This window comes from Phalacrocorax carbo, chromosome Z, assembly GCF_963921805.1.
Source record: "Phalacrocorax carbo chromosome Z, bPhaCar2.1, whole genome shotgun sequence".
Lineage (NCBI taxonomy): Eukaryota > Metazoa > Chordata > Aves > Suliformes > Phalacrocoracidae > Phalacrocorax > Phalacrocorax carbo.
In genome coordinates this window covers 1,853,493-1,876,719 of record NC_087548.1, presented here as the reverse complement: position 1 = coordinate 1,876,719, position 23,227 = coordinate 1,853,493, and the positions used below count along the sequence as shown (strand labels likewise).

Below are 23,227 nucleotides of genomic sequence, written 5' to 3'. Positions count from 1 at the left end.
AGATCCGAGACAAAAACTAGACAAGCAGTTATTCTCTTTCCTAGGAAATTCTTTGTTGCAGCTGAGTACCCAAAAGCCTGAGCTTAAGATAGGGCTTTCGAATGTCACACCCTGCACTAAAACTGGAAGTGAAACAACTAGAGCGTCCTCTTTCATCTTCTGCGGAACCTACACTGCTGGCCACACGACGTCGTAACCGAAGCACTGTACATCAGTGTACAGTGATCACTGTACATCAGGGGTTCTTACTCAGGGAAAAAAAAACAACATTTTTTTCAGTAACAGAGGTAGCAAAGGCAAGGAAAAAAAGCAACAAAGAACATCTACCTTAGCATTAAGAGTATACTAGTGACTGAAAACAAAGCATGCAGTTATGCTAAGAAAAATGCCATATTCTCCACAACATGTCTGTACAGCTTTATAAATCAGTAGGTTGAAGGATACTTGTGTTGCCTGAGAGATTACTATGCTATTTTATAGAGATCAACTTACTCAAGCACTCTTCTCCGGACAACGGGACACACTTGTAACCGAGTTTAGATCTAGAGTGGCTTAGAAAACCTGCCCAGGATCACCTAAGTAAGCTCTTCAACTTTCTTTGCAAACTCTGACTACATTTCACGCGTTCTTGACACCTCTCGTTTGACAGCTTTCTGAAAATACCTGGTGCCTCTTAGGTCTCATTTTACTAGAGCCACTTAAACTTCAAATTCTGCCTGTAAACTTCACTCGCACTCTTAACTAGTATTAATTTCCAACATTCCAACCCAGGTTTGAGATACATTGTTAGTTGAGTAGCAAGACACCTCATTATCTTGCTAAATGTTAAATATTTAGTACCTCCAGTAATTCGCTCCTGCTGTTTACCACCCCAAGAAAGCACTCTAGATGTCATGCAGCAGTCCTCACTGCTCTAGATGTCTAGGCTGCTAAGCCCCCACCCCAAGAAAGCACTCTAGATGTCATGCAGCAGTCCCCACAGCTCCATGGGTGAGATGGCAGTGCCTTAAAGCTGCCTAGAACGCTAAAGAAATCCTTCGTTACAAAGGCAAAGCCAGCAGCTCACTAGCCAAGCTCTAAAAGGAATGTTAGGATTCAGATAAATGAAGTTAAAATAAAATCCTATCAATTCACTATTTCATCACTGTGTTAGCTTCCCATCTTGCTAAAGTCTCTACAAAGCGTATTTATGTTTTCCACTGTTAAAAGAATTCTCCATTTCCTCTCCATCTCATCGACCTTTAGAAATAAACAAAAGGCCCACCAACTCCAAACCCAAGCTATGTTTTTATGTGCTACAGGCAAACATAAGAACAGCCTCTGTTTATTCAGGGTAAAATGAATTGGTCTGCAGCAGCAAATACATCACCAAATACAATCCAGTATTACTGGGGTTGGTTCTTCGGTTCCCTACTCTAACCCAAGACACATCACAGAGGGAAAGAAGGATCAGGAGAATGGTTTGGTAGAGGGTGTGTAGGAATGCAGATGCCTGAGCAGGGGGGAGGGGTGCTTGCAGAAGGACGGCGAACACATACGAAAGCTTAGATTTGGAACGTGTAGCGCAAGATTGACTGGGTGGAGCTTCCAACCCAGTACTCACTCAGCTCTTCAGCACTGACTGCCAATGCAGGAGAAAGTCAATACAACTATCAACGCCTCAGATGACTCTGAGGTCAATGTCAGGTGGAAAAAAGCACTTGGCGCCGAGACGCGCCTGTTAAAACAAGACTGAAGCGGAGCATATTCCTAGCACAAAGCTTCCAGCGCCGTTCTATATAATTATTTGCAAACGACAATGATTGTGCTCCAAATTTGCATCTCCCCAGATCTCCACCGAGACTGCACAAGCCATTCTTATGAACTTTTTGCTCAGAAATGAATCACAGTGCTAGTGTTTTATTATCAAGTTTGTTCCCCAACCCTTTATGGGTTCTTACGAGTCCTCTCTGAACCCCTGCATCTTACTGAAGATCCTGAGCTGGACCAGACCTGGACGAGTATTTCCCTATCAGCTGCACCAGGAATAGCTATTAAGGCACAGAGAGAGAGAGAAGGCGGCTGCTAACACAGACTCAGAGAAAGCTTTGCTGTTACCCCACTTACACACAAGATGCAGCCATTCCACAGCAATGGAAGCACGCATTCAGGTAGCTGAAAAAGATCAGGCAAGTCTCGATGTGCAGAATCTCTGCCCCTGAGGTTACAGCCCTAAAAGTATCTTACATTATTTAACTTGCTCCTCTCTCATCATTAGCGAGACAGGGAATAGAAAGAGAGAAAATAAAGCTCAGGTTCACAGGCTTTGTGCCCTGCTAAGCGGAGAAATAGGCACCTAAATTAGGAGCAATTCATAAAAATCCCATCTAGTTAGACATCAGCATCCACAGGTCACGGCCCAGGCAGGCTGCCCCCTTGGCATTCCTCTCCTGCCCAAAGCCATCTGGCCTTCATAAAACACCAGCAGCCCCTCACACAGCGCAAGTGCCTGCAGATACAACCACTCAAATTCAATAAATGCCTGCCAGCACCAGAGGCCACCCTCTGCGTAATAACCTTACATCAGCTCACAGTTCGAGGTTTCCTTGTAAAATGGAGCGAGCTATCCAGGCTCTGGGCTTTTCTCAGCCTGAGTACCCTGGAGAGTACCTAATCCCTGAAGCACAGGGCAGGCTGATACGGTCCGATCTTCTTCCTCCTGCTGAGAATGCACCGGTACAGCCAGAAAAGCAAGATTCATGCCTCCAGGAAAGAAGCATTAGCAAACATGAGACCCTGTTATTCAGTAACTGAGAAGCCTGATGGGACCAGGATAGGAAGGAATGACAGAAGAACCGTATTTCAAGATTCATCATTGTTGTGATGTGATATTTCATTACTAATGCAAAATGAATTACCATTCTGAGGATTCATCAGTCAGTTATGGGCGTTCATTCTGTTGGAAGATGAAAAATGGTTGAAGAAAGGGTTATGGAACACACACTGAAAAGAGCCTAAAACCCAGGTCCTTCATTTACCGATGGCTGAGTGTTCTAGATTCAGAAAGACCCAGGAGCCAAGCGCTCCATTTCCTAGGAAATTAATGGATGTGCATTATGCCAAAAGTGATCTCTTACGCAATAATCTCCTGCCGAGCAAGAAACGTATCCCTTACCACTCAAACTTACTATCCTAAGGGCAGCCCTGTTTTTTCCTGTGACAGAGGAGGCAGCACAGGAATGCAATGCCAAGGTCCCCAGGGTGGAGCAGAATTTTCACTTCCTTGTTGTTCTGAAACTCCGTAGCGGCAGAGCTGTAGTACAGCTGTGCTTCTGAAGCTCTTTGTTTGGAGAGTTATAAAATATTGCTTCCTCCATAATTGTTTCTTGTCCAAGAAAAGCTATTTGTGACTAATGGTGAACTATAATCTAACCTGTAATCTCTGTAAAAACACAATCTCCTAAGCAACTATTATTTCTCAATCAGACAACAAAGAAATGATAGATTAGCCTCCCCATTGCAAGAACCACCAAATACAAACATATTATGAGCTGCTCCTTTTCCTTAGATAAATAAAAGTCTATTTGCAGTTGCTCAAGCAGTGGAAGCCAGCAGGAAATTTTTGCTGGAAAGGTATCCATTCCAATTCTATTACTTTTTAAAAGAAAAGCACATATGGTCTTAACATTCAAACATTCTTGGAGGGTGACTGGCTTATACATAGATCAATCAATCAAGAATCTCAAATTTCATCTGCCATTTACTATTGACAGAGTATTGAAAATACTATAGATGTCAACAGAACGGTGTCCTTGACTGGCCACACAGAAGGACGGACAATGATCCTGGTGTTGGTGAATTCAGACAGCTACAGACACCCGCTCGTAACTTGCAGCTGCAGTCAGGAAAGGCTACCGCCGCGTTCAGAAGTACGATGGACACAGCACCTTAACAGCACTGTCACAACTCCAGGTAGCAGCCTCGGCATCTTCCCAGACCTCTGGAACCGCACGTATTTCCGCGCTGCCTGCGGATGCGTTAGACCTGGTACGTGAGCCGATTAAAAGTTAGTCGTGTCTACAGGAAATACAGACAGCATCGATATTGTGCCGCACACACAGCCTGCAATTCCGTTATGTTTTAAAATGTGTTTTAAAGGCTGAGTGAGACCAGCATGCGCGTTACCGTTTGGGAAACTGCTTGAGTGATTGACACTGCAGGCAGTTGAAGGAGGAAATATGATTAAAGAAAGGTCTTTTCAAAGTCTCCATGGAAGAATTTAAAAGGAATGAGAATTTCTCCAGAGAACTGGAAAACTTCTTTCCTCTTTCTATATCCAGTTGCTGAGTCGCTCAGCTCTGCTGCGCCCGTAACTGCCAATCAAAATGTCAGTGTTCCTTTAGTTGCCTGGGAGAGGGAGATGAAATTTAACAATCTCATTAGGTTCCTTCCATTCCTCTTTTTGATAATTCTAATGGATACTAACCAAGAAGCTTAAGTTTTCCAACCCTATCTGATTTTAGATTCCAATCCTTTAAGTTGATCCACAGGAAATAAAATCACATCTATTTGACAAAATACAAAGTGCTAAGAGCTGAATACGTCTTTCTTGTTAAGAACTGTTCACAAGAAGACATGCATAAAATGACATCCTGAAATTTTTCTTGTAAATTAGGCTTTTTAGACCGTACATATCTTACGCCAAAAAATTACTATGGTCAGATTTAATTTGTCATGTACAATCCTACTCAATAAACCATTACAATACAATCCACTGCAAATATATAGGATGGTAAGGATTAAAGAGACTTGCAAATCAATTTTTAAGAGTATTTCTGGCCTACAGACAGCTGATGTTATAGGTAAATGTATCAGCTTTATCCTAAAGTGTTTTTGAAAAGTAAATACCCTCAGATTTATCCTAAGGTGGTTTTTAAAGGTGGTTGTCTGCCACAGAACTAGAGGAATCAGGTCACGTAATACTAACTGACAGCCTGATTTTCTCCGAATGAGCTTTGAAGAGAAGGACGGCCTTCTTTTAAACACCTGAGGTGTGTTTGCGGAACGCTTTTAGTCAAACGTATCAGGAAGATACTGAAGTCAATGCTTTGCATATTCAGCATCGTGATCACCACTTACAGTTTTACCGGTATGGTTTCCATTATCCCTACCACCACAATCAACAGTATACAGCAGAAGGAACTCATGATCAGCGGGTCCTCACGAGTCAAAGCTCTCTCAGAGCAGTACCTCAGGTACCACACATTTGGGGCGCAGGGGTAAATGAGCGAGTTTCGTATTTACCCTGAGAAAGGTCCATAAGCGTAGAACAGTGTGAACCGAGAAGCTCTAACACCTGAAGAAGAGGACAAGTACTCTACGCAGGACGCAGACCTGGACCTCTTGGAGGCACCAGCTGAGCGTAGGTACACAGGGGAGCGATCCATAAGAAAGAAGTTTGGTTTGCAGCACCATTCTGCTTGATCCAGTTAGGTGCAGAACACTTGACCAGCAAGTTAACTCAAGTTCAGAGTGAGGAGCAGCTGAGGGAGCTGGGGAGGTTTAGTCTGGAGGAGGCTGAGGGGAGCCCTTCTCGCGCTCTGCAGCTGCCTGAGAGGGGCTGGAGTGAGGGGGGGGGTCGGTCTCTTCTCCCTAGCGACAAGCGATAGGATGAGAGGAAATGGCCTCAAGCTGCGCCAGGGGAAGTTTAGGTTGGACATTAGGAAAAAATTCTTCCCCGAAAGGGCTTTCAGGCCCTGGCACAGGCTGCCCAGGGAGGTGGTGGAGTCACCGTCCCTGGGGGTATTTAAAAGAAGGGGAGACGTGGTGCTTGAGGATCTGGTTTAGTGGTGGGCTCGGCAGTGATAGGTTAGCGGTTGGACTTGATGATCTTAAGGGTCTTTTCCAACCTTAACAATTCTATGATTCTATGATTATGTAAAAGATTTACTGCCTATAACAGTTTCAGGTAGTTACAGGATTTCCTCTGCCTCACACTCACTCTTCTCATTGAGGAATACTCAGATCCAGACACACAAGCGGAGCATTAATGTACTGCCCTGAAGTACTGCTACATCTAGTGGCCTTTTTGCTAAATAGGAAGGCAGGAGAAAACAATGTGGTTTTAAGACAATACTCAACACCACCGAAGGGGAACATGACAGTTACAGCTGCATGATATTTTTTTTGATTCATCATTAATTCCTGTTTCAAATTCAGCAATGTTAATCTGACTTTTTCAAATCCAAATCATAATTCATCGAGAATGAACCCTTAAATCCATCAGGAATATATCATATCTTATTGAAACTTAAACCTAACAGTGGAGAGCAGGCTAAAACGAGAGGGTTTGTTGTTCTTTTTTCCTTTCCTTGCAAGGCCCACTAGCAATGTTTCAGAATTCCTTTTCTTACAGTGGTTTATCAGTGGACTCTGCGAGGGAAAAAAAAAAAACAAAGCCACAGAAATAGTAAGAAAACTTATCTTAAGTCAGCTTATGGAGAGTCAAAATATTTTGAGGAGGTTGATAGTTCACAAACAGATGTTAAGGCACTCTGCGGGAAACTGCAATTGAGGTTGTTACATTTGCTACTTAGGACATACAGATACTCCTATCCTTTGATTAGATAAGCATTCAAGAAATCTCCGTGGACTGACTGGTACTGGTATTCGAACAAAAGCCACAGAAAGGAAGAATACTGATAGGTTAGGAGGGGAGAAGTCTAAGTGAGTACCACAAGACCCTTCAGAGCATGCGTGCATACACACAGAGCTCAAGTTCTGACACTACGTATTTCCAGGGTTCTCCAGAACATTTCAATTTTTTCCTGGGTAAAGCTCTCCACTCTGATAATCAGCAATCTACAAACCCTTTAAGAATGGCTTTGAAAGCTTTAAGATGCTGTCTTGCAGAGCTGTTGCTTGAAAATAGCTTAGACAACCTTGTGACACTTTGCGTGTACAACTAGCACGCTGAATATATGGAACCAGCAGTTGCCACAAAGATCTAATTGACAGATTTACCTATGCAAAGACCATAGGCAAGCTGTTTTTAGTTTATCTTTCCAAGAATTACCACAGGGTTTACTGCTTAAAGAAGAGCTGCTGCCAAATATCTTCCCTGCCAACACCAATAAGCACGTCTTCTGACTCTCAGGTCATGAAAAAAAAAAACTGCTGACGGCCAGAGGAACCACAGTACTCATTTATTCTCATCGCTGCGTAAGGAGGCAGGCCAAAGAGAATTTTCAGGCAATTCTGGTTAGACCGTCTCTTGAAAAGAGAGGCACAATAAAGTGGATAAAGCCGTCAGAGATGGATATCTAGAGCTACAGAAGCAAGAATCCCTGAAGAGATTTGGGCCAGGGATTGATGGAACAGGGAGGAATGACACTGGAAGTGGTAACTGAGAAAGCTTTATATACAAATAGGCCAGCATTCACCTGAATATCCGGCGGTCATCTGTTTACAGTCTACATACAGGAAGGTTTGCACACTGGAGCAAGAGAAGGAGGTAAGAGTCATATGTGTAAGGACTATTTATGTAAGGAAAATATAAGCTTTATCTGGAGGGGAAGAGAATTCAAAGGTATTTGCAAGGCTGCATTTGTCCAACAATTGTATCTCAAGTGACAGGCGCGCCACGCGGTGCAGGCTTTATCAAGAATAAAGTTTTCCAGCAAGTTCAGCCCTCACCCTCGCTTCTCTACTTTATCTCAACAGATCACATCAAGAAAAGAATTGTTGCTTTCTGAAAACCAAGCAAAGATCTTACCTATTGACTTTTACACTCCAGCTAGCAAGTAAAAACATCAGAATGAGCTGCACACGACGTCCAAACGAGATGTGCACGTGTGTGCATCTATGTACGCGTATATGAACGATGCACGCGATGACTGCAGTTCCTCCATACTTTTGGTTACTAATGCCAAAGAAATATTGATAATTGTGTGATGGAAAACTGTGCGTAAAGAAACCAGATCACTGGGAATTGTTTACGAAAGCTGTCCGTTTGCTTAAGATTCTCCAGCAACTGACAGCACACTGCCTACATTAAATTGCTTAGTTCCAGATTCGTTAATGAAAACTGAAAACTCAAATTTTTATACAAAACCAACTGTAACAACCGATTCTCTCCCTTTCCCAAGTGTCCTACCTCCGTCTATCATCACCGCTCAGAAACACAACAACCCAGAAAACAGCTCAAGGCAGCGTTCTAGCTTGGGGAAAAGCAAGAGTCAGACACACCAAGATTTGTTTTGCTAGTAGTTATGTAAGATTAACTACGCCACATTCAATGCAAAAAGAGCTACCGCTTCTCCCACACGAAGTATGTCAATACAGAATAAGAATAGTGTTTAAAGGGTCCTTTTCCAAAGACATGGTGTTGCAAGAAAGGAGAAAAGAATTTGACTGAAAAAGAATGCTGACACAGTGATCAGCAGGCGACAACTTCTTGAGGATCTTGCTATAGCTTAAGCTTAACCCGTTAGAAACCATCTTAAGGAGGCAAAGATTTAAGTTGGGTAGGTTTGATGATAGCCTATTCTGCAAATCGTTACTGGAGGGTCATTGTCAAAAGACAAGGGATGTATTCCCGAAGACTTCAGGTGCTGTGTATTTGAAGAAAAGATTCTGGAAGAAAGCAAACAGGGCAGAAATAGGCAAACACGAAAGGGTTTGGAATCCGTCAAGATATGAATTGCCAGACACCCACTTCTCTTGCCACCAAGGTGCTGTAACTGTCATACGCTTTGGTGATTATAACTGGTTCCGCGGACACGACCAAAAGGAAATTCCTGACACACAAAGTGTAGTAGTTCAAAAGGAAACCCCAAAGAATGTGAAGAGAATCAATAGACACATGCAATTATGCATCTTTTAGATCTGAACGTGATACACTTACACGGCCCCTGTTGAACTTCATGGGACCAACAGTGAGGTTAGCTGAGGCCTTCAAATCTTGCTAAAAGACATCTCAACGAGATGATCCGATACGGCTCGATATTTCTTCTTTTTCTTTCTCACCTGAATTTAGAGGATGCAGAGTCTAAATTCCTTATGTTATTTCTTACAAGAACAGCATTCAAGGTGTTTGAAAGTGCAATATTAGAGACAGCTCGAGTTTCAAAGGAAATGTTGTTAAAAGTTAGTGACATACGAGCGCACAAAACTTTGAATGTGCCCCTGCCTTTTCTTCTCAACCCTGAGCTCCTAAGACAGAAAAAGGTGTTTTAATTTGATGCTAGTAAGGCTATGACTCAAAAAATAGAAGTCAGACTTAAAAACAATACCTCACTCCAAAACACACTACGTTATCTGGCCGACCGTTCATTCATTAACTAGATTTCCGTTTCTTCTCGGCTCCCTCCTCCCCATAAAAAGGAAACCAAAAAAGCAGTGTGTGAACAGGCGGTCTCTCATTGACACAAAGAAAAGCAGCTAAAGGAGGACTTGCGTGAGGTGAGTTTATGTTACTGTGTTTTGTATTTACAGTAGTATTAGAGTGAAAAAGAGGGATTTAAAATACAATTTTTTATTGATTTTCCACAAAGTTCTTCTATCTAAAAAAGATATTGCTTCTCGATGATAACCGTGTATTTTATAAACTTCTATTAAGAAGCTGCACGACATTTTTTATTTACATTTGATGTCCAGTTGTGACCGTACAGCACGTATCTGAATTTCAAGGGGAATATGGTAATCAAATATGAAGGAAGTTTTGGATTAAGAGGAATTAACCTCCATATGAACTGTTATTTCTGTGGGTTTTTTTAAACTGTATGTATTACACACATTTCTGGAAGTAACCTTCAAGACAGGAATCCTCACCCGTAACTGAAGCACAGCTGAAAACAAGCGCGTTTTCAGCTTGTTTCAACTTTCTGAGCAGTAACACTGGGAACAGCCTGATTCTTACCTGTCGTGGCTGCTCTGTCACTCGCTGCGGATCAGACCTTACTTTGTTACTCGGATGATTGGTAACTTTGGTGACCGGTTGTTTGAAAATTGACGCAGTTTGCCTGATTGGTAAAGTTGTATTTAAGTCTGGCTTTCCCTGTTAAAAAAAGAAAAAAAAAAGTGAATTAACAAAAATGATACAGAAAAATTACACAAAGTATTGTTGGATTAACTCCCTCCTACTGATGTGCAAAAGAAGGAGGCTATTTTTGGAGTCAAGATTTCCCTTAAATGCTGTACTTAACTAACCTTTGCAGTCATCCATTTTAAAGGAAGGGAAAAAAAAAAAAAGTAACATTTAACTGGTTCCGCACATTTCCACCTTCTTGGGAAGACTCAAACTGCTTGAAAGTCCATCTTTTCTTCCATTAAAATATATATGTTAATTGTGCAAGCGACTTACATTCTGAAAAGAGACAGCTTCACCATCAGATGTCAAAATGAAGCCCCCATTGCTTCACGAAACTGTGTTCGTAACCAGCAGTTTATAGAGTTCCAAGTCTTAAAGAACAGCAACTTCCCACCGAACTTTGGTCACAAATTTCCTAAGCAATTCCTACATCAAACAACCCTTAATTAAGTGCAGCAATTTATTCTGGAATGAAATTAAAACTGTATCAGCTTTAACAAAACCTTTTGGCAAAGCTAGTTTTTATCAGGTTTGTGAACTGATGATTCCCAGGCATCAGATATAACTTTACCAATAACATCTTGTCCCACATCACACCCTCGGGCCCTTGGAGATACCAATGCCTGAACCCCTCTCTGCAGCCACAACCCCAGAAGTATTTGGGGTGGGGGAATGGAATTCTCCCATAACCTCCAAGACTGGTGAAGAAAGAAAAAGATATCTCACCACCTGCACACCATTCCAACTCTTCTAAACCTGTCCCTCTCCCCGAAAGCAGACTGCCAGTTTGAAGTGCTGTGCCGCCAGAACAGCACCTTACAGCTTCTCCTTTGTAATCCCATTTCCTCCAAGTCCTGAAGGCATACTTTCAGTCTCTTCTGCCCTTGCATTTTGCCTGGTATCTTTCTTAACAACTGAAATATTTCCTTTTTTTCTTCTCCCCAAGGTTACAAAGGTGTGACTGACATGTGATTATATCCACACAAGACAGACACTGAAAATAAATACCCCATGATAAGTATTTTCCCACTGAACATGTATCAAAAAGCTTGTTCTCTGTTTTGCAGGACAGGGCTAAGCACTTCAACACATGAACAGCCATTTCTAGCTTCTGACAAAGAAAAATGGTTAAGCTTTTGCTTTTTAAAAGTTTACTTCTACTCATTCAAAAGGAAGAAAAATAAGCTCTTACGCAATGTTTTAGATCTCAGAAGTTTTGTAACTGGCTGTGAGATCATAGCTCAAAGTTACACGGTGAACATCGATATTAGACTCCAAAAATGGTGTTACAAGAGTTTTTCATTAGGATTTACTCAGACGCCTAATTTGGTGACAAAAAGTAATCTCGATCTTCACATCCTCCGTATTTAGATTATACAGTTTGGACTACACGACTTCATAAAAGAGACTACGTTAAGAACCAGAGAGCACATCCTTGTTTAAAAATTGTTCGTTCCTAAGCTGAACACGCTGGAATTCCAGATGATGAAAATCAGAATACTGATTATAGATATTCTGTATAAAAATTAAATTAAAAATCTGATGAGAGGCTTAGGCTTATTAAGCAATAAGCTTTCTCCTCACTGCATCTGTCTCAGATTAAATTCTTATTTTAACAGTGCATATCCCTCTTTCAGAGCTTTGCTAGAGCAGCCTGACAGGGCATTTCCTCCATCATCAGAACGTCCTGTATTTCAGCACACCGCTGTTATTGCAAGGTGGGTGGCTGATGGGAAAGGGAGTGCAAAGTCCTTCATCCTGTATGTGCACAGCGCGTTATCCAGAAACTAACAGTAAAGAGAATATTATCTGTGCGCTCCACAGAAAGTAATTTTCATTATGAAGACCATACGGGCAAGCCACTTCATCCCAGGGTACATCCTTGCGCACTACAGCGGTGGTTATATCGGCTGCTCCCACCCAACTATTGGGTTCGTCTGTTGGGTGCAGGGAGAGGCAAGGGAGGAGCTCTTTCTATAGCCTCACCAGGATGACACGGTGCTATGACATCCTTCCTGGTATTAAAAATGAGAAATTCCTCCATGTAATTTTAAGGAATGTAATTGTTAGGAAGGAGCAACAGAATAATGCTTCGTGTGTATCTAGGCATCTCAACCTAAATGATAGTTTTAAAATTTCAGGCCTCAATTTTTCATGCAGATGGTAAAGGAGGTGATTTATCAGGAGTCCTGCGCATAACCTTAGCTGTTCAGCAGTATGACACAATTCATATACTCCTCTATAAGTTAGCGCTGTAGCATTTTGGGATTCCTTGCTCATGCTGACTTGCTCACCCTCGTGAGAGCCAAAAGAGTTTTCCAGACCAAGAGAAGAAACATGCTAGAACGTACAGGTGAATTCGGAAAGACTTCTAGAAATCTGTTCTTTCCAACGGGAGCGATTCTGATCACAGGTCTTCTCTTCTTTAAATATACCGTGTTATTTTATAGGTCCCCTTTCTTCAGCATTTCCAGGTAGCAGTTAACGCATTAAAATATAATAAGACTAAACCCACGAATTCCGATGGAAGTTTTCCTCAGAAATTCAGGCACCGATCATTTCTGGTTTATAAACTTAGAGCCAGAAGACAACCAGTCTCCATGTCTAGCAATATTACCGCTTGCAGATGGGAAAAGCAGCACATCTCCAGCTCTATCCCTAATACGCTGTTGATCCTTGTCTAACTGGGACCAGGGTTTCCATGACCAGAGCAAACAGCAGCAGAGCACGAGTACTTCTGCCTGACTATACTGAATAGTTCTAACCAACCAGAGAAATTACCATTCAATTAGCCTGGAAGCCGTAAGACCTTTTTATGCAATACAAAAGTGAGTGTCTAAACTTATAAATAAATCTAAACATCAGTCTTTTCCTGATGTTCCACCCAGGTGGTCCCAGTCCACCAGAAAAATACTCCCAGATACTTTAGTCATTGCTTTTAGTGTGTGCTTTGCATGGTGGAACCTGGTTATGGGCTCTGGTTTTTTTCCCCCACTCATGATGACAATAGCAAGTCTAACATTAGCCTTTTTTGTATATAATGTATGTTTTCATATATAATTAAAGCATCTCTGATGCGCACAGAATCACCAAGCAGAGCTAGATGGTAATTGCCTGTACATAAATTTGCACAAAGTATTTTGACAATGAACTTTCCTCATGCCACGTAACACAATTCACACCAGGACCTTGATAGACCTTGCCTATCCTATGAGCTTCGCATTCCCTGATCTTGTGACATCGAGTTCAAAGTAGTATTTGAAGCTTTGAAGTCCACGCCCCCAGGGCATTCTGTGCAGTAGCATCAGCAGTAGTGGTAAAATAGCTATTAAAACTGACAAAACCAATAATATTACAGAGCCATCTGCCATATGGGAGATAAATCTGGTCTAACAAACCTTTCTGGAACAAAGGTCTTCGTTTCAGGTTAATGACGAATATTTGCAGGTCCCTTCTGGCCAGTGATGGGTGTTAAAGAGAAGTTAAAAAATAAATCCATAAAACTTAGAAAAATAAAAAGGGAGATTTCTTTGGGCAGTGTGAGAAATTAAGAAAATTCAGATACATTCGTGACATGGCCCCTGAATTAAAGCGAAACCCTGATGAGTTATAAACTGTGCAGGAAATACAGGTTTAAGGGCTAGATGTCCCGTATACTCTTTATCAAGGCTACATACTAGAAAATGTTCAGTAGGATAAACTGTTTAAACAAAGAAGAGATCAATTCCTACATACTGTAATCATAATCTTACTACTTTCCTAATTTATTTCCTTTCTAATCATAGTCACATCTGGGCTTTCTGATCTCATCCTAAATAAAGAGTCTCTCATTTGAGGCACTGAGTTTTTGAACACCAGAAATAAACTCTTCAGCACTGAAACTCACTAAGCTCACCCGTCTCCGGCAGGTCTTCAGATGTACAGGGGAAAAAAAAATATCGCACGTTAACAGGAAGCGACTGATATTCAGAGAAACCCTTTTCACAAAAAATCATAAGCTGGCCAGATAAAAGATTTATTTATGGCAAAGGAAAAGCTTCCAGTACGTCCTAATAGAAATAAGTAACAAAGATCCCTGCAGCCAACACCTCTGCTGAAGAACAGAAAGCTCTTTTGAGCTTTCCAGAAAGAAGACACTACCTGCATATTTCAAACGGTCAGACACAGATTACTTCACTGCAGATGGCGATTAAGCTCACAATACTCAGTTTTAGGCACACCTGCAAAACTCCAGCCTGCAGAAACACAGACATACTATGGGCTTTTCCATTGCTTGACTGCTATCACAAAACAAAATCTCGTCTTACTCTGGGAACTACAGCAATCTATCAGCTAGCAGAAATATCAATGTTCCCTGCTCATTTTTACTCATGAGGAGTATTTTATGCTCCCACAACAGTTTCCAAAAGAATTTCAGTCCACTACCCTTCCAAAGACATGTATTTCCAGAAGCATCCATGTGCCCCAGACATAAAAACATTTTAAAACAACTCAGCAATATATTTCCAGGCCTTTCAAATCCTTTAACCTAAGAAGTCACTTATAACCAGACAGCATGTTATACCAGTAGTCACTGCTAGGTTTTCTTCTCCATAGAAAGAAACTGTAAGCGTATTTTTATAAGCACAGCAGTATGTTGTATCTACTGGATTCGTATTCAGTTGTATTCCTTATTTCATTGTCTCTTCAAAAGCACTTCAAATAAATAAACTCACTCAATTTGCAAGTGAAATGGAAAAACGGTTAAACAGAAAACAATGGCAAGATCAGTACGGGTTGAAGCAAAATTCCTCTTGCGGCTCTACCATAAATAAACCTATCAAATATATGCCTTTATTGCCAATACCAAAAGGTCAGTAAGGGTGCACAACGCTAAGACTGGAGATAAGTCTTTCGCTAGAAGAATATTTCCATCTCGTTTACACTGTTGTATATTAACATCACAAAATGAAGGGCATTCATTAGTGTATGCTATCCTCGGTTCCATTTTAAGCCAGGCGGCATTAACATGCCAGCCTTGACACTGACTTCTAGTCTGCTAACGATGAGAATCTGAAAAGTCAGAAGTTTGGCAAGGCAGCGTTGCCATCCACCAGCTGCATAAATCTAACTGCCTCGACACGTCCGAGGATGAAGACTCAAGTATATTTTGATATTCCTTCTTGAAACATAAGGGGAGCCAAAGAATTTAGAGACATTTGTGGTAAATTGTTTGTACAAAAACAAAACAACCCATAAAATAGGAGCAAGTTTATACACAAACTCGCCTGTGCAAGCCTGGCTTTTATGGCCCCCCAGCAGCACAGCTGCAAGGCGGGCTAGAAGACAACCACAACCAATCTGTTTCAGTGGAACTCTGTGGAAGAAAACATAAACTTCAGGAATAAGTTAAGATCTCATTTTTAACTGTCACAGGAATACTGCCGAAATTCTTGAAAGCTCATGAATTACAGATTCAGTCACTTAGAAATAATAAATGTAATTTAACCTAAAAAAAAAAACCCAAAAGGTATTTTTTTCTAATCTTGTCTTTAACACAGCCAATGTGAGCAACACCCAAGTAATCGAAGATCACAGGAATACGAAGTGAGCACAGACTCATCTCAATTTTATACACAAAATTTGTAAGCTCTGCTCATGCCAAAAGCCTAACTGAAAACTTTCTTTGGACCACCCCCAAATGTTATATTATTTGAAAGCCTCACATCTGTGGGAAGAAAATATTAAATAATTCGAACAGATGCTTTAACTAAAAAAAATCAGCACGAAACGTGTGGTTCACGCATTACAAATGGCAGATGACAAAAAAACATCAGTGCACAAGACACGGCTGTAACTTGCTAGGTATTTTCATACACTACGGTACGGTAAGAAATCCTGAAGAATAAAACACTTTTAAAAGAAAACATTGCAGGTTGTTACAGAAATCCTTTCAAACTGTTCTATGAGGTTTCTAAAGTTTCTCCGGGAACATATTATTTGACAGCCAGCTAAATTTGCCCTGTCCCAATGGGCTACATCAGTTACTTCACTTCTGCATGCTTCAGCCTTCGATTTTTCATCTACTATACACATTTTCTTCAGTATTCACTGTGGTTCAAAAAGAAACAGACAATAAGGGAACAATTGGATCAATTGAGAAAGGCCCAATCTTAAACAGAAAAAAACCTGGCCTTGTTAGGCTACACAGCTGTACACAGACATCCAGGTTTGTATAGGTAAATACATTTGCCTCAGAAAACAAGCTTCCTGGCACATACCGCACACATTAAAAATGCAACTATTTCATCTCAGAACAGGAAGATGAACATAGCAACCTGAAGCCTTGCACAGGAAAATCTCTTGGCGTCAACAGTCCTAACTTTTCCCATTTAGAAGAATATCGTTCAGGTAGAAGACCCGCACTGAGGCCCTTAGTCCCAAGCCAACTCCTGAATTACTCAAACTTTTGATTCACGCTTAACCTCACCTTGATATTTTCCTGGTAGCAGCAGAGTATTCCTTCCGTTTATAAAATTATGCCTCTACCACTACTGAAAATTAAACATACACGTACATCTTAGAAGCGGACTGCATTAAGCAGAAAAGAAATTACTAAATGAACTACAGGAAAGGAAATTCTTAGGATATCCTTAAACACAGTATTTACTAACAAACCTTATTTTGATTGAGAGAATCATTCCTTAGTCTCTGTTTGTTCTTCTGCAATTTACTGGGCATCATCTTTCCCGTTCTGAAGTCAAAACTGCTGAGATCAACAGTGTTTCCCAGGTATCTTGCCAACTGAGGCTTGCTTCTGAACTTCTTACCACTTGGACTAAAAAGAAGAAAACACTTTAGTATGTTTTGTTGTACAAGAGGATACAACCTTGACTTCTTACAACAGGTTTTATACCTTGTGAAATATCTCAAAAGTTTCTGTTATCTTTATTCCATGTGGCATGTTCATTGATGTGGTGGTTAGCGATGGTATGCCTGCCCAACCTCTGAATATCCGCTCCCATCCTTTGCACGGGATTTAATTTCTATGTCAGGCTGTTGGATGCTAGAATACACGATGCCTTGGGAAGCTGGGTTAGCGGCACAGCTAAACCAAACTCCAGTATAAGAAGTGTAAGTGTCAGACTGTGGCCGAGTGCAGGACCCTCTCTGCACAAATTGAAAGACCGTATGCAAGGTTTAAACCGATTGCTAGCTAGGGCCAGCCTAGACTCAACAGCAACCCTTCTCGGCTGTCAAACAGCGAGGCGTTACGCAGGTGCGCAGAACTAGGATTTGAGGTGGCGTGACATCTCTTAGCTCTTCAGTCACCAAGGCTGGGGAGCAAAGCCAGGTAAGTAACTGAGCAACAAGCAAGCAAGCAGCAAGCAAGATGATGCAGAGTATGAAACAGGTCCAAAGCTGCAATTGTGTATATAGATCCCACCATGATGAACGGAATCAGTTGTAGGGAGGTTACTTAAATCATCTTCATTTGGAATTAGGGAATTATTACTACCCCAAAGTCCCAGCTGATGTTTTGGAGTTACATCAGCAAATATCCAATTTCCAGTTGCCCTAAGGAAGTGCTAAGTCCACCAATCTTTACATCACAGAGCTTTCTATCCCCTCATCTCTACTTTGTTCTCAAGCACCCAGAACACAGCCACACACACTGTCTGCACTAAATATACATTTAATCCATGCATATTTTCACTGACCTCGCTGGGGCTTCCTGTAGAGCTACCAACCTGTGCGTGCCCTGTGCGCAAGTCATTGCTCATACACACCTTACTGACAAAAAGAGATATATATATTTATATATATATAGTTTGTTTCACTGTAAGGGGCAACAGTGCTGCCCTCACACTTAAAAGCTCGGTAGGAAATCAAGTGGCAAGAACTGCTATGTGAAATTCAGACTGCAACGCCAGTTTGTGATAGGCTCTCAGTACAGAGAGCCCTGAAAATGGCTAAATACCCGTCACATGAAGCCAACGGTCCCTTGGTCTAATGCAAATTTCTATCCAGTGAAACAAGCCAAGAGTCAAAATCCTCCTGACTACCGAAACTTAAAACGTTAACTGAGCTCAGAGAGTTTTCCACACCACTTCCTTTCTGCAGAAAACTACTGAAGATTTTTGTTTTCTTCACTTTTCCAAAGTTTTTTCTTTTTTTTTTTAACTTAAAAACACCTCGAGGCAAGAACTTCCTCACAGAAGAACATGTATTGAATTCTGGGAAAACCAGCTAATTAAGCCAAACATTTTTCAAAGTCATTTAAATGAATCCAGAAATATGGAAAGACATAATTAACAAGAGGTAAAGGGTGGGAGAAAAAGACTTGAAACAGATCGCAATCTGAAGCTACCCTCCTCAAGGATGGGTGTGGGGGAAAAAAAAAACTCACCACACTTACGTACACACACACCCCACCACAAAACTCTTTTCTACTTCTCGTAAACCAAGAATTGAAGCTATGCTAGAAGCCAAACTAAACACACCACCAGTTTTATTTTAGATAGTGGAGATTAACACCCTGGCTTGTTAATAGTAGGAAAAATTCTGCACTGAAGGTCAGAGGCAGAGCAAGTCTGCTGTGGGGGAAGTAAGTTTGCTGTTAAAATAATCTGACCCATTGTCTTGCATGCCTATTCAGGCACCTATAAGGAAAGTTCAGGATAAAACCTCGTCAAGAATTGCTGGCTGCCTAGCTAAATGTCCCTGCTTCCTAATAGACTGGAAGGGCTGAATTTACTGAATAAAGCCTCCTGCCACCAATTGCTTTCCCAGCTTTCCTAATGAACATAAAACACTGAAGGAAAAGGAGAAAACAATGACTATAAGCAAACCCTGAAGTTGGTGTTAATATTCTCTGTTCCAAACACTTTTTTTTTTTTAATTAAAGCCTGTATACACTCGGTCATTTCAGCCCATAGCTAAGTAACTACTAAAGGATATAGAAAATGGGCAGCCTACATCTTCTTCCACTATATCCGAATTTTGGTACCAACGATGAAACATGCTATCTTTTTTTTTTCCCATATCACCGTCTTCTGTTGTTCTGTAAGAAGCTAACAGACGGTGTCATTGAGACAGTGCTCTTTTTATTAGCTTTCCTCTTCAGGTTCCTTGGAAAGAAATGCTTCACGTACACCTCGAAGGAATCCAAAATTCCAGCAGTGAGCTGTTATCAGCCTAGCTTCATTACAAAGTCTTCCTGCAGAACTCTGAGAACAGATTTCACAAATAAAAGTAAACTTCATAAATGAATCCAACATTCTTAAATTCTATTATTTACACATCTAATGTTTTGGGGGTCTCGCTTGCTTGTTTGGTTTGCTCAGTAATCCAAAAGCAAGTCAAAGCATGCGATCCAATATTCCGTATTGGCATCTGCATGGATCATTGCTAGGGCTGGTGTTAAAGGCTATTTCAGTCCACAGCACGAAATCCACCATTTAACGGTGAAACCCTTAGCAGGGACAGACTGCAAACCATTAGCAAAATATCTAGTTTCACCTTCATTTCAGTGTTAAGAAGAACTGCATTTTTGTGCTGAGATGAAAAATTAAAAAATATACAAATCAAAAAATAAACCAAGACAAAAAGAGGCAACTGAAAATAGGCTTCTTTTTTTTTTAAAACTAAAAAGTGTTTGACATTCTGCCCCGTAGCTTTTGCTTCCAGGTTTCCCCACACTGGTGTGAAGGATAATAGACCTGCTCTATCTGTCCTTAACCCGACATGACAAGGGCAAACGAAAAAGGCAGGCAGAGAGGCATCTGTCCGCCTTAGCTTTGGCTGCCGCTTCAGCCAAGTACTTATTCTGGACTTTTTTACATTTCCCTTATTCCACCACCCATTTTCATCGTCCTACTCCTCTTCCAGATGCTGCCGCCTCCAGTCAGCACTCAGTGACAACAGCACCTCCCTGTCTCCGCAGACGTACGTCTCTCCTTTGCATCCCACTACATTTATATCATTGCCAAGGCATCTTTTCCTTCCAAGCGGTGAACCCACCACCTGCCCTCTCTGACAAAAAGCAGTACTTTTTCACAGCCCATAAGTGCACAGCCTTCTATCCTTATTATTTTCACCCTAAATCAACCTCTTATCTTTGAAGTCATCCGACTTCTCCTCATTATTTTCTGACCCTCGCTTGTTCTGATGATGTCCCGGCTGTCACACTTGCTCACGATGCACCACTTGTGCAGCCAAGTTAACAGACATTACGACAGCCTGGTGCCAAGAATATATTCCAGGCAACTCCATTAGTAGCTTATGACAACGAAGAAGCCCTTGTTTTCTCATAACCTGTTATTGTCTCCTCTTCACCCACACCTCCACCACCTTACAAAACCTGTTGTATTTTCCATTCTCCAGCTTCAGGGGAATCTAAGGACACACAACTGAAAACGCACTTTGCTGAAGGCTAACAGATTGAGCAGAACTCCTTCTGCTGACTTCAGAATGCTAGTTTGGCACAAACTCTAAAATCTACTGAATTCTACTATGAAACTATGTTTCATTTGATTCCATTTGCCACAAAAGCCCCTATCCTTAATTGTTAGAATCATAGAATCATTAAGGTTGGAAAAGACCTCTGGGACCATCAAGGCCAACCCCCAACCCAACACCCCCAGGCCTCCTAAACCACGGCCCCAAGGGCCACGGCTGCACGTCCTTTGAACCACCCCAGGGACGGTGACTCCCCCACCTCTCTGGGCAGCCTGTGCCAGGGCCTGACCGCTCTGGCAGGGAAGACATTTCCCCTCATCTCCAACCTAAACCTCCCCTGACGCAGCCTGAGGCCGTTCCCTCTCGTCCTGTCCCTGGTGACTTGGGAGCAGAGACCAGCCCCCCCCTCACTCCAGCCCCTCTCAGGCAGCTGCAGAGAGCGAGAAGGGCTCCCCTCAGCCCCCTCTTCTCCAGGCTAAAACCCCCCAGCCCCCTCAGCCGCCCCCCAGCACACTTGTGCTCCAGACCCTGACCCAGCCCCGCTGCCCTTCTCTGGACTCGCTCCAGTCCCTCAAGGCCTTTCTTGTCCCGAGGGGCCCAAACCTGAGCCCAGCATTCGAGGTGGGGCCTCCCCAGTGCCGAGCACAGGGGCCCCATCCCTGCCCGGCTCCTGCTGGCCACACATTCTCTTGTTCTTCATTTCAGAGTTTCAACAAGTTCATATGATGCCAAAATACTAGAATAAGTCCATGCTCTGTAAGCCTTCTGGTTCAACATCAAAATGCCCACTGGCCTGCCATTGAGCTGCAAGGCTGCAATTTCTTCTAATACCGTCCAGACTCGTCATCTCATATGTCAGACCTTCCCCCTTTTCTAAGAGGGAGATGAATACACGAGCTGGAAGTATTTGAATAAACTCAAAACTTTATTTCCACCTCACCTACATTAGTTTTCACATATATATTTTTATTTCACTACCAGTCCTGTAGTTGTTTCCATTTTCTACTCTGAAAGTGTAGACTGTCAAACCACTAAAGTAATGCCTTCATTTCTGAATCACTCCCAGATTATCTTCAATCTCTAACCTGCTCGTGCTGCAAAGCTTTCTCTTACCTGCAGAGAAAGCTCCATGAGGTAAAAGTCAAATAAAAGGCCTATTTGCAGAGGCTTTCTTTGAACATCTATTAAATAATCAGTATGCACTAATGGAAAAGAGTGAGGTTATAGAACCTATTTAAACCCATATGTCTAAATAAAAGCCTGCTACTCACACATCTTGGTTGAAACTAAGAAACGGCATGTTTTTGGCTTTTTTTGTAAAGGTGTTAAACCCAAGTTTAAGTTCAGACTTAGTTTTGTGTAGAAAAGAAAGGTGGAAGGAGAGGTGTTAAGCTTTCTTCTCCCTGAGAAGGCACTCTGGATGATACTCTGGAGATATCTTAGAAATCAAACTGAAAGGGTCGTTGGAGAATGTTCAGACTTCGAAGGCACGCTTGCTGCAGAAGAGTTTTAGAACACATTGCTCTGAGTTCACATACTCTGAAGTTTCAACTGCTACAAAAGCCAGAAGCATGGACCGCTGCGTTATTTTAAGGAAACATCACACAGATACGGGAGAAGCCAGTAAAATTTGCCCTCATGCACGTGTTCTGCACTTTTTATAGCTCTTTTAAAAAATGTGTTAACTTCAAGTAGAAGTTTCTGGGTTTTTTTTCCAAAGAGAAATATTATATTTCATGCGCCTGAGAGACTTAGTTCTACCCCAGCTGCCCTGCGTATCAGTACTTTAACCTGTCAAATTAAACACCGTACAACGTTTTTCGACACAACCAATTAATGAAAAACAGCACACCTCAAAAGAAGTGACGTGCAACAACATCTAAAAACTATTCTTTCAATGCCATTATCAAGGCTCAAATCACTGTACACAAGATGAAATGAAGAACACAACCCTTCACCTCCAGCTATACGCCTGTGCAAATTCACATACTACACAGATTGAGGTTCTTAGTGGGTTGAAGGTGATTATTTTCTGTAATGAGCTTGCAAGGAACTTTATTAAAAAAAAAAAGGCACTTCTCAGATGTTTCCTGCAAAGCAGTAGAGCAAGCTCATTAACGTACAAGGAAGTTACCTTGAATTTTATCATACAGCAAAACCTACTTGATACCAGCCTACCCAGCCCCCTCCCCAGTTCAAAATGCACAGCAAGCTTACAGGCGAGAGAGTAGTGTGGCTTACTAAAACAATAACCTTCTTGGCAGACATTTCTGGGTTTGGTTGCTTTCAAAACAGTTTTGGCAAACTTCCTTTTTTTTTTATTTTGAGTTTTCGCTTGCTGGCCTTCCCCATCAAACAGATTTTTGAGGAAAATTTCAACCGCAGCAAGCTGGGTGCTCCAACAGCAGATGATAACAGCGAAAACACACCGTCTTCTCCAAGTTTAAAATGTCGGACTTTTCAAAGCAGCTCTAGCTTCACAGTTTTGCAGCCGTGGCTAAATTGATAAGAGACTGAGGAGCGAGAAGGTGTGTTCTCATGGCTATTGAAACTACGATTCATTCCCTTAATTTAGTATTTACACCCTCGACCGCAGCACTGCAGGGTCAGCCTCACCAAATCAGTCACGCCGCCCATCCCAGGGTGGCCAACGGTTGCACAGTTCCTGTTTTCTCAGGATCCCATCTGGCAGGCTGCAGTCCGACCTTGAGCCACACA

At 41.8% G+C, this 23,227-nt stretch overlaps 1 protein-coding gene across 1 annotated transcript in view; it reads right to left on the bottom strand.

Moving 5' to 3' along the window:
- The window catches only part of MBD2 (methyl-CpG binding domain protein 2), a 43,014-nt gene that overhangs the window by 12,250 nt on the left and 7,537 nt on the right, over positions 1–23,227 (bottom strand). The window contains exons 2-3 of the mRNA XM_064439259.1: positions 16,727–16,886; positions 9,899–10,036 (exon numbers count right to left, since the gene is read on the bottom strand). Of these exons, the coding sequence (XP_064295329.1) occupies positions 9,899–10,036; positions 16,727–16,886 (298 nt within the window). The remainder of the gene's footprint in view (positions 1–9,898; positions 10,037–16,726; positions 16,887–23,227) is intronic.